This window comes from Toxorhynchites rutilus, chromosome 2 (genome assembly GCF_029784135.1).
Source record: "Toxorhynchites rutilus septentrionalis strain SRP chromosome 2, ASM2978413v1, whole genome shotgun sequence".
NCBI lineage: Eukaryota > Metazoa > Arthropoda > Insecta > Diptera > Culicidae > Toxorhynchites > Toxorhynchites rutilus.
Window position 1 is genome coordinate 101,525,469 of NC_073745.1, and position 12,632 is coordinate 101,538,100.

Here is a 12,632-nt window from a genome sequence, read left to right on the forward strand (position 1 = left end):
ATATGTTCACACTTCTGTTGGACTTATTTTGTTTGTTTCTAGCCTCGCCCGGGTGTGGACTAAGGGTTCGCTTTTCTTCCAGCAGGTAAGGACGGGTGGATGATAAGAATCCCATCGAAGTAGCAACACGACAATGGGTCGGTCCGTTTGCGGAGGCGATTACCGAATAATTATTATTGTTATTTGCCCACGTCATTGTTTTGGTATCACTCAAGAATTCTGTCCCCCCTCAAGCACACAAACACCGTAAACTGGGAAACAGCTCTCGGACAGGGGAATAAAAGTGGCCAACAGCTTAAGGACGACAAACAGTTGATGTGAAGCGTTGCTTGCGTTCGGACGGACGGGATTAGTGAAGTGAATTAATCAGTTAAAAGTGTGAAGTGAAAAAATATTGGAACATTTCCGATAGCAAACATGATCAAGAGTGTGGAAAACATCCAACTGTTGAAGCAGTTCAGCAAACTGATTGCATCGGCGAATGCTCAAATTGTGCGCTCAGGACAACCGGCAGCCGTTTTGTTGAGCCGAAATGGAACCTCTCCCAGTTATGACCCAAAACGCAAATCGTCATCTTTCGCCAGCCAGAATGGTGAGTTTTGCAAAAAAAATCTATCTATTTTCGTCCGGGAAACTGGTTTGCTGTTTGTGTGTGTGCGTCTGTTTCGGGAACCGTTATGAAGTGTTTTTATTTTGCTCGTTTGAATTTATTTTGGATCCGATATCTTGTTTTTTTAATCACCAAATGCAATTGCTTTTTGCAAGGATGTGTGTATATCTCTTACTTCGTTCTGAATAGATGTATAATTCACATTTGAAGGTTGCTTGTGTGTTTCAAGTTGACTTTATCGTGCATAATCTGTTAAAATATAGTTGACAATTCTCACAAAGGTTCAGTAGATCACTGACTTTTGCGCGCCAACTCCGGAATGATAACAGCATTTTTACATCATACAAATGAGCAGTCAATAATCGCACGCGACTTTGTCCGTCAGCAGTCTTATCAGGAACATTTTGGGAGATGCTTCACTTTCCGGGGGATCCTTTGCAACGTAAAAGCTAATTTTGGTTTCGCAATTAAATTGACCCGTTATCAGGCGTAGAATGTGTTCTTGATACGTTCCTACGCGTAATTTATTGGAAGCAAACATATTTTCGAACCAGAACGCCACCCTTGCGTATCTCGGGTACAGTTAAAAATATTGACATACGCATCGGGAAAATAATTGCAAATAATCAGTTCAGCCCCAGTGCTGATAACTTCATTCATTCGAATCAAATCCATGGGGGGTTATCAACAATCAACGCGCGGCACCACGCTGTGGAAAATTTAGGTAATATTATCTCTTTTTTTAGCCTTATCATATCTGCTGATAAACGCTGAGTGTTGTGTGGAATATTTGCACTGGTTCGCTGGTAATCAGATTTCGGGTTTTCTTCTTAATGGATTGTCTCTGGTCGATTCTCCAAAATCGCGTGATTTCACCGCAACACCATTATTCAATCTGCTTCCATTAACACAATTATCATAGTACTTTTCAAAAAAAAGTCAAATAGGTGGAATGTTCTAGATATGTCCAATGTAATCGATCATGTTTTGCACACTGCAACGATTGTGTTTGTGCAATTGTGTGTCCTATCTATGCAGAAGGTTGAGAATAAGATGTGTATCAAACACATTTGCTTGTTCAGAAATGGAAAATTAAAGTTGGAAGTCTGTCCTTTTTGCAGCTACAACTTTGCCAATATTTTTGTCAATCTGCAGCATCCCGGGTCACTTTGGCACCCTTCTTCAATTTCCGCTCGACCATTGGCCAATATTTTTCAATTGGGCAGAATTGAGGTCAATTGGGAGGATTAAAGTCTTTTCCAATGTCGCTATCGACCCCATTGTCACGGTACCACTGAAGCACCCCTCGATTGTAGTGCCAGTTTGCCAAATCAGGCCAAAACTTCATCCGACCTTTGCGAGGAAGGAGATGTTTCTCCAGGCACTCTTCCCTATACTTTTCGAGCCCATTGTCTTGTTTGTGGCGAGAACCTTTGTTTTTCGTCCACAGCCGCAGATCCCTTGTCAAATCAAGAACATCCTGGCAAATTTATCAGCGAAAACGAACTTAAATTTGCTGGCGACTTTTCCCCTGACAGTGGTCTTATAGAATTGAATTTTGTGCAAAATTCATTCTCACGTACGTTCGCATCCATCAGCATGCATTCTTCGTACTTCGTCAAAACGTTGCACAATTTTCGAGTGCGTCTTTTGGCCACCAGATTTTATTACAGCGTCCAGTTTGATTTCTTGCAGGCATTGAAATTACAATAACCTTCTCGCTTCTCGTATATTGTTCCCAATATCTTCAACCACTGCTTCCGATCATAAGTTCCACTACCACGCGTCCTCTGATCCATCCGAAAAACAGCTGTACATTCACGGAAACGTTTCAGTACATGATAAAATCAAATTTCTTCTCTCGGTTTCCATCCAGCACAACTTTTTGAAAACAAAACGAATCAACGTGAAATTTTTACCGTCGAAAGACACAGGTTTTCCGAACAATATAAAAAAACTGTCAAAAACAGGAAGTGGGTTATATCTATGGTATAACCGCAAGGGTGACGTAGGACTATCGTTGATTTAGAGATCATTTGTTTGAAGTTAAATCTAAATCCATTCTGAATGAATGAAAAAATGAATATTTGGGGGACTTCGAAAACGAGAGCGCTACGTTGGAGGCACAAGGTTTTATGCATTCAATATAGGATACGAAAAACCTTGTTCTGAAGAATAATCTTCAGAAGCTAACCTGCTAACTGTACTTGATTGACAAATCACAAACCCAAATGTATTATATGGATATTTTATGGATAGAAAACATTAAAATAAACTCTTTCGCTTGAATGTAATTTTCAATTCCAAGGGGAACTGGCAGATTATTTTCCAGCAACGATTAGATATTTCCACATTTTCCTCGATACTGGAAGCCCACCAGTGGTTAATGCTAACTCGATAACCATCTGTTAATAGCACTTGATTGAAACATATTTGGTCACAGTGTTACATGGATAGAAAACATTCAAATAAACTCTTTCACATGAATGTATTTTTAAATTCCCAGAGGAACTGGCAGATTATTTTCCAGCAATGATTAGATCTGTCCGGAACTTTCTCGATGCTGAAAGGCATCCAAACGGAAAGAAATCTGCGAGTGTATGTGTCGATCCTTCGCCGTCCACCTCCTCCAGCACGTTAGGCAACGTCTTGTCGATGTCCTCACGAAAAATGAATGTGTCTCACCACCAGAATATCGCTTAAGTATGCTTTTTGTGTGTGATTGAATCGAGAGAAGGTGTGGTTTACGATGGCAATTTGGAAGGCAAACTAGAGAGGAATGAACTCTCTGTGCTCGGAACTTTCGGCGACTAAGCAATAATCGATTGCGGGTGCATACAATATTGAATACGGAAATATCCTACTGATGGGGAAGAATAATCTTCAGAAGCTATCCTGTTAATTGCGATTGATTGAAAAACCACAAAACCAAATGTATTTGGTCACAGTGTTACATGGATAGAAAACATTAAAATAAACTCTTTCACATGAATGTATTTTTAAATTCCCAGAGGAACTGGCAGATTATTTTCAGTAACGATTAGATATTTCCACATTTTCCTCGATACTGGAAGCCTACCAGTGGTTAATGCTAATTCGATAACCATCTGTTAATAGCACTTGCTTGAAACATATTTGGTCACAGTGTTACATGGATAGAAAACATTCAAATAAACTCTTTCACATGAATGTATTTTTAAATTCCCAGAGGAACTGGCAGATTATTTTCCAGCAATGATTAGACCTTTCCGGAACTTTCTCGATGCTGAGAGGCATCCAAACGGAAAGAAATCTGCGAGTGTATGTGTCGATCCTTCGCCGTCCACTCCTCCAGCACGTTAGGCAACGATGTTGTCTTGTCGATGTCCTCACGAAAAATGAATGTGTCTCACCACCAGAATATCGCTTAAGTATGCTTTTTGTGTGTGATTGAATCGAGAGAAGGTGTGGTTTACGATGGTAATTTGGAAGGCAAACTAGAGAGGAATGAACTCTCTGAGCTCGGAACTTTCGGCGACTGAGCAATAATCGATTGCGGGCGCATACAATATTGGATACGGAAATATCCTACTGATGGGGAAGAATAATCTTCTGAAGCTATCCTGTTAATTGCGATTGATTGAAAAATCACAAAACCAAATGTATTTGGTCACAGTGTTATATGGATAGAAAACATTAAAATAAACTCTTTCACATGAATATATTTTGAAAATTCCGAAAGGAACTGGCAGATTATTTTCAGTAACGATTAGATATTTCCACATTTTCCTCGATACTGGAAGCCCACCAGTGGTTAATACTAACTCGATAACTACCTGTTAATAGCACTTGATTGAAACATATTTGGTCACAGTGTTACATGGATAGAAAACATTAAAATAAACTCTTTCACATGAATGTATTTTTAAATTCCCAGAGGAACTGGCAGATTATTTTCAGTAACGATTAGATATTTCCACATTTTCCTCGATACTGGAAGGCCACCAGTGGTTAATACTAATTCGATAACCACCTGTTAATAGCACTTGATTGAAAAATATTTGGTCAAAGTGTTACATGGATAGAAAACATTCAAATAAACTCTTTCACATGAATGTATTTTTAAATTCCCAGAGGAACTGGCAGATTATTTTCCAGCAATGATTAGATCTTTCCGGAACTTTCTCGATGCTGAATGGCATCCAAACGGAAAGAATTCCGCGCGTGTATGTGTGTGTAGCGATGTCTTCCCGGGGAACCGTTTGTGGCATCACTCTTCCTGATGGATTCCCTTCTGGCCTAGGGTGCACAAACAGGCTCTTGGTGACACCGTTCATCCGCGCTTTCATGATAAACGAAGAGCTTCACCACAACAGCGACAACATGCTCCAATCGCTGTTCAATTAGAACTGAGTGGATTTCCGAGCGGCGCTCGCTTATATACCGATTGGTGATTTCAATAGCCTGTTTTGAAAGCAATTTTAAGACTATTGAAACAAGTTTTTGGATCAAAAAGTAACAAGTATAGAACGCGTAGACATTTTATCTTTCGAATGGAGTGTTTATCATACCATTTCGTTCAGTTGTTTAGGAGCTATTAACGCTCAAAATCTCGGTCTCCGGCGTAACGCTTTCGTTTTCGAAACTTTGATTTTACACCCCGGTATAGAAATGAAAGACGTAGTCCTACGTCAAAATTTTCAAATACGCCTACTACGACAACTGCTATAAAATGAACAGTGATTCCGGATTCTCAATGTTTCAAGCTGTACTGGTTCTGTTTATTTCGTTATATAGTCATACCTCGATATAACGTAACTTTTTAATATGTTTTAGAATTAAAAATAAACAATACTGAAATAGTTTTTGGAGTATAAATTATTTCGAATAAATGTTCCTAGTAAGTTTTCAAACGAACAAGTACCGTGCAATGGGGTAGCATTGATCATTTTCTCAAAGTATTGTGAACATGTCCTATATAAACCCATGTTTCATATTTTCAAAACTATTACTCTATGCGTTCTACGCATAGTTGTCCCATGTTCCAAAATCAACCTTTTGTCTAATGGAATGTGACAAGATCCCCTCAATTTAATTCATGAAGCTTGATTACGGGCTTAACATTAATGGTGGGACAGTTATGCCTAGAATAATAACATGGGACAATTGAACTTGATGTTATTTTTCTTAATACTGGGAACGAACAATTAGTTGTTTTTGCGTTTTTTCGAAATAATGTGCAGAAAAACATAGTTTTATAAAGAAGTGAGCGATCTGCAACACCTCTAACAGAATATAAATCTCAATGTTATTAGGCACCCGCTTACAATGTGTACACGTGTTATTTGTTTGAGAATTAGTTCATTCTTCCAAACCAGAAATGAGTGCATTAGCCCTGCTGAAAGCATACCATGAAAATCTTGTACTTGAACCGATTCATTTATTATGGATCTACAAAAAACATGGAGGAACAGTTATGCCTAGAACAAAGACATGGGACAAATGAGCTTGATGTTGTTTTTTTAAAAGCTGGGAACAAACAATAACTTTTTTTTCTATGTTTTTGTGGAACATTAGGTATAAAAACATCGTTTTATGGAGAAAAGTGAAAATTGGCAAAAAGTAACATGGGACAACTATGCGTAGAACGGCAGTACTACCCTTGTTGTAACAGAAAAAAAATTAAGCTCACATTTTTTTAAACTTCTAACTTTTTAAATAAATGTCCCACGTCCAGTTTTCGTTTTGAATCTCAATCTGGATAACATAATTATTCTATAAAGTTGAATTAATTTAGTTCTGAAATCCTCCGACGCATATCGATACATGGTTGAATTTGTACTGAATGGACATTTCACAAACGGAATTTGATTGAAACATTTCAGAAAATCTGTTTATTGATTCGTATTAGTTTTACCTGAATTTATTTGATTATTTTTAATAAGAAGGAACTTATTGCGAAGAAATATACAGATTGTTTTGTATTAAAGTTCACAACAAATTCTATTATGAAATACGCATGCCTTCAACCTGATATGTTTGGTCGGTCTTTCCACTTGGTATTATTATTGCATTTTTTAAAACTTTTAACATAACTTTAAACATGTTTCAAGAACAAAATCCCATTTGAAGATAAAGTGAGTCAAACATAGAAACTACACAATAAACATTGATACTAAAGATGAAACGGATATCCGACCTATCCGGCCAATACTTGCTATTCGATCGGATACCGGATATTGGATAAAATCAACAATTTCTCAAAAATCAATCTATTCGTACGCTTGACTCAATCATACACAACCAATTTCCACATAATGGTATGAAAACGTCACCTATTTAATATTTTTCTTCTGCTTCGCTTCTACCCGTCAGTGTAAGCTCTGCACTACACTCACTTCGCGCATATTCTGAGGTGAAAAATTTTACAAGTCCGTTCAATACGGTAACATAATAGAAACAGAGGTTGGCCTGGGTGAGCACAATATTTATATTGCTTTCACGACCATTTCCTCTTTCACTCCAGTTTAAATACAGAAATGATGTGGTACAGGGCCTGTTTTCTAATTTGGCGTTATTACTAAAAGACGTAATCATACGTCAGGAAAATAGGTAACGATTTATTAGGCTTACGTTATTGTTACATACACAATTGTATAAAATAAAGTAATACCAGATGGGTCAACCAGAAGAGGCTGGGTATGGCTACTCTAGTTGCTCGTTTTGGTCAGACCTGTTCGAGGAGCACCAGTTAGGCCAATCAAAACGAGGGAATTACCGCGTTTAGATAATGCTTGGGGGATGTCCACATACCATGTGGACAGAAAAAGCACGATTTTAGGCTCCCCCCCCTCTCCCCTCTGTGGACAAGCGTGGACAATCTTCATACCCGTCCCTCTTTGTCCACGTGGACATTCTTATTTGTTTTTTTGGGAAAAAAATGAAATTTTGGAAAATTAATTTTTCATATTTCTATTTTCTGTTTTGTTTTGACGTAGGACTAAGTCTTTCATTTATGTACCGGGTGCTCGTTCAAAGTTTTGGAAGCGAGAGCGTGACGCTTGGAGTGCAAGGTTTTGAACGTTAATAACTCTCTAACGAAGTGGTATGAAAATCACTTAATTCGAAAAATAAAATGTCCAAGATGTATATGATTGCAGCTTATTGATTGAAAAAATTGTTTCAATAGCTGAAAAATTGCTTCGAAACATACTATCGAAATCACTATGAATTTTACAATCACTTAAAATATCATTTCAGTCGCGATTGGACTGCGGTTGAGGCATGATGCATGATGTCGACGCCAACCCCTCTCAGTTTCTATTTCACTTTCGCATGAAGTGAGCTTGGAAAATGGTTTGCTTATGAATGCGCCCGAGTGGAGGAATATTCACACACATTTGCGCATTCGGCTAGGTGTTCCCTGATGTAATCCATAAGCATCAGTTTTTATTCTACTTTCACATGGAATGGCCATGAACAATCTCGTGTATTATTCTCACGAAAACAAAACGAACCATGTATCAAATATCATCAGTTGCTTTTACAAAACCACTCAAACCCGTCGGTTCTTTTCAGGATCAGCAACGAGTTCGAAAGAGTTGAATTTTATGTCAATAACAATTTTATATTTACACTCATCCATCCACACGCTAGCAAGAAAAATTCAGCAATCTTTCGAAATATTCATTCATTCATTGAGAATTGATTCAGATGCTATTTCAAATAAATAATTACTGAGCCAGCGGTAGTCCTACGTCTACCTTGCGATTATATCACAGGCATAACCCACTTCTAGTTTTTTTTAAACAAAAAACAGTAGCTTCAAGAATTTTTCATGGCTTTGAAATGCAACCATATGGTAATGTTTTGGTATCAAATGATAGCTTATTCTAGTTAGCTACCACTTACTATCAATTTACTTGATCGTAAATGAATTAATCAGTGGCCAATTTCGGATGCCATTTACTTAGCTGATTCGCAGACTCGTCATTCCATTAAAATTAGTTTAGTACTGTGAAATATTAGGTTGGTGAAAAAGTAATCCATTATTTTTGGGTGAAATTCAAAACTATTTTTATTATGCTTCGGATTGTCCGATTTGGGTCAAATATGTACCGTTTTGTTGCAAAATTCTAAAGGTAGCTTCATAATGTCTATATCATCGAGGTCTGAGTGCTTATGGGCGATAAACTCTAGCAATAGATTTTTATGATCTTCTTTTCATCCCAATTTCTTATCACTCTGGAAATTTTGCAATGCGAGGAAAAGGTGGTAATCGCTTGGTGCCGGGTCCGGATTATATGGTGGATGCATAAAAACATCCCAATCAAGTTCTCGGAAAGCTGTGGCCTTGCGTTGTTCTGATGGAACACAAAACCTCTTCTGTTAGCCAGTTTTGAACGTTTCTGGTCAATCGCTAGCTTCAAACGGTCCATTTGTTGACAGTAGAGAACTCAATTTAGTATATTGCACTGAAATGAAAAATTAAAAAAAAATTATATTTGAAAAAATTTAAAAATAAAATAAGTTGCACGTTTTGACACCGTACACACCAATCACTATTTCAGCAGCCTGGGCTGCATTTTTGCATTTATGAAAGCAAAAGTGTAAAATGTACCGAATTTCCTATTTGTTGACCTCCATTGTAAAGACCTTGTAACTCACTCAAGATTGAGGAGTAAAAGGTCGAATTTTTAAGGGATTTTGGAACACCTGCAGCTTCGATATAAATGATGACATGAAGATAAAAAATACAGCATTTTCAGACTACAAATTTTTAGTTCAGGGATATCGTACGTACATATTTTTTGTGTGATGTGTATATTCGTTGTAAACAAAAGACATTGTAAGAAAAGATAATGCGTTTTTTGCTTGCTTTCAAAGCTTCTATAGATTTGAAAAATAAATGCCCAATAACAATCCAATCAACCTGATTTTTTTGCTTCCATTTGGTTCATAGAAAGTTTCAGTAGAACTATTTTCTACAGAGGTATTCTCTAGCGAATGAAAAATTATGCTTTCATTTTGAATTAAGAATATTTCATGAAATAATGAACGCACAACAAATCGATGTTCAAATATACCCACCGCAAACTTGAAAATATTTTATACAAGGTCCAGTTGTGGCTTTGACGAATGCATGATTTTATAACAGAGTTATAGCGTTTTTTTCGATGTCGCATTTTGCTCCTCTATTTTTATTTTTTGTCGAGTGTAGTTCTTTGCCCACTTCGGAATACGGTCGATCACAGGAAATGTCGGTTCATTTACACACTCGATTCACCTTCAGTCGTCAGCGCAATACGAAACTGCTGATCCGGAATATTTAAGTGATAGAGGATCGTAAAAAATATTCCACGCCTATGGTCAAATCTCAACTACGAAAGAATTATTGAACTTTTCCTCGAGGCCGGTTTTTACCTTAAACTGACTTTAATTCGAGAAGTACGCTGCTTATCACAATTCAATTTGAGGAAATTTTGCATAAAATTCTGTTGTGAAACATTCAAATTAGTAGAAGGTAACAAGAAGGATAACAGTGTGGTGTCAAGGAAGGAGTTGTAGAGTGGTTGGAGAGCTTTAATTTAGTTGATAGAAACAAACCAGTTTATCATGCACTTTTGGAAAATTAACAAAAAAAACACAATATTTTAATTTTTTTTCTTTTCGCTACATCTAAAAGTTACTTGGTTTCATTCATTCCAATGTTCTACAACTGCATTCAACGCAAAATTTTCTAATCTTTCAAATGAGCAGCATAAGTATTCTATGTAGTGTACTTTCAAAATTTTAGTCAGTTCAAGACATAAAATTAGGCTCAAGAAAACTTCAACAATGTCCTAGTGGCTAGTGATGCATGGGCAATCTAATGCAAATATAAATATTGATTCCTAGAAATTTCTGAAATTAAAATACTTTATAACAATGATTTCACACGCAATTCTGTATGAGAAACTATACAGACATTATTATCCTAGCTGTTCTCGAGATATAACAAAATGTATAGAAAATTGTATTTGATGAAAAATCATTTACTCATATCATGAAATTTCAACTCATAATGGTTGAGATTTCATGATATGGATCGTTTAATTTTAATTGGTTTTGGACTATAAGGGTCTATGCATACCCCGTAACTACAAAAGTTCGATCATAGGAAATAGTTTGGTCATTCACAGTTTACGTGAAATATTTTCATAATACAGATTTCACCGAAGATCAATGATCAATGATAAAATAAAAATATATGAACATTTGACCGGGCAGTTCTCTCAGGTGGCTCAATCGGTTTTTTTGATAAATACAGAGTTTTGAAATTCTTGAATATGTGTTGATTAATTTCATTTTGAATGTATAGGTGGTTGTATTTTATAGCAAATCTTCCTGTCCACGTGGACCCAGTCTGTACCCCTTTCCCCCTCTTCGTGGACAAGCGTGGACATTTCCCTACCCCCTACCCCTCCTAAAGTTGTCCACGTGGTATGTGGACAGCCCCTAAGATACAATGGTACACTCCTGCTTTTACAAAACACGAAACTAGTGCCTAGTGGCTACAAGGAACCTTGTCAAAAATTAACCTGGCAGTAGCCTAGTCAGTGACATCGACTGGCGAGTTCGGGGGGTGCGGACCGTCCCCGTGTACACGATTTTATGGGGTGCAGACCCCTACAATAACAAATACTGCACCATTCGGCATACATCATACACAGATTGCGAAAAGGGGAGGGGGTGTGGCCAGACACATCCACCCCGGGTGCGTAAGTTCCACTCGACGCCACTGAGCTTAGTGGTTGCAATAGGTTCTTCTACCATTGATCTTTTGGAACAACTGCTTGGTTATATCCGATTTCAAGGAAAAGTTCAAAAGCTTAATTTATACCAGTTCATTCCAGAATCTTTCGTCAAAAACTGTCATTATGTTTTTAATATTATTCAAAGAGTCGCAGTTCTTGTGCTTGAGAAAATTAGACTGAATTAGTCTGAATAAGTGATAATCTAAAAGTGCTATATCTGGTGACCATGGTAGATGGAATGGCACATCCCAGCCGAACTCCAAAATTGTTTGCCGGATTGTCAAAAAGAAATGAGGTCTGACGTTACTCTGGTGTAACAGGATTTCAATAATATTAACTAATACTAAACGAGTCCCTTCCTTAATTCGTCCAGTTACGAGCTGTATTTATTGTAAACTGACCAGACAGTCTCGCATTCCAATAAAATGTCCCGCGTAAGATTACGTCCCGCAAATCATTGTTGGGTTACTTATAGAACAGCAGTCCGATGTTTCTTGCAGAGCAGAGCAGTTGTATGGATGAATCGATCTTTGTTCCACCGTGGATCGATCTCCATCGCTGATGATGGTTGCGTGGACGTAGTTATTCTATAACAACACAAAGATGGTCAATTGAGGGCCCTGAGTTTGAACTCACGATCGATCGCTTAGTAAGTGAACGCGTAACCAAGTAGCTACGAAGACCCCCGACGTGTTCTTTTACCTTTTCGTGGCTTTTCGTGGTCGACCCTCTCTACATTTTGGCCATTCGCCCAAAAGTTTTCTATCGGTCGCATCTGGGGAATGTTGGGAAGGATGACGGTCTTCGCGACAATGGTTATCTCCAGCCGATCCATTCTCCAGTGATCTTTTGACATAATGGGCTGATCCCAGGTTCAGCATAAAGATCACATCACCTTCGCAACTTCCGGTAAACACTTCGTACTATATATCTCTCCGTTCACCATATGACTCGAAAGAAGATCGGCTTGGACATTCGCTTCACGTCTGTCAGAGAAGGATCTTCTTCGAGAACTTGATGTGGATGATATACGCCAAGTACCCGTTGAATTCTAGCATCAAGTACGTCTCGTCTTTCATTATGAGCACGAAATGAAGTTTTCCCCAGTGAAAAAGAAGTTTTTCACTTCTTTCGCCGGAAAGAACTTTTCAACCAACACCTCAAGCTACTCCTTCTGTGTGATTGCCTGCTGCTCAGATACGGCCGGTCTCGTCTGATGCTTCCGCATAAAAATGTCCATTTTGGCA

General features: G+C 37.8%; 1 protein-coding gene across 1 annotated transcript in view; it reads left to right on the forward strand.

Annotated features, from left to right (window-relative positions):
* The first annotated feature begins 205 nt into the window (after positions 1-205).
* LOC129764588 (ornithine aminotransferase, mitochondrial) overlaps positions 206-12,632 on the forward strand; it is a 29,738-nt gene continuing 17,311 nt past the window's right edge. The window contains exon 1 of the mRNA XM_055763806.1: positions 206-592. Within this exon, the coding sequence (XP_055619781.1) occupies positions 418-592 (175 nt within the window). The 5' untranslated portion in view covers positions 206-417. The remainder of the gene's footprint in view (positions 593-12,632) is intronic.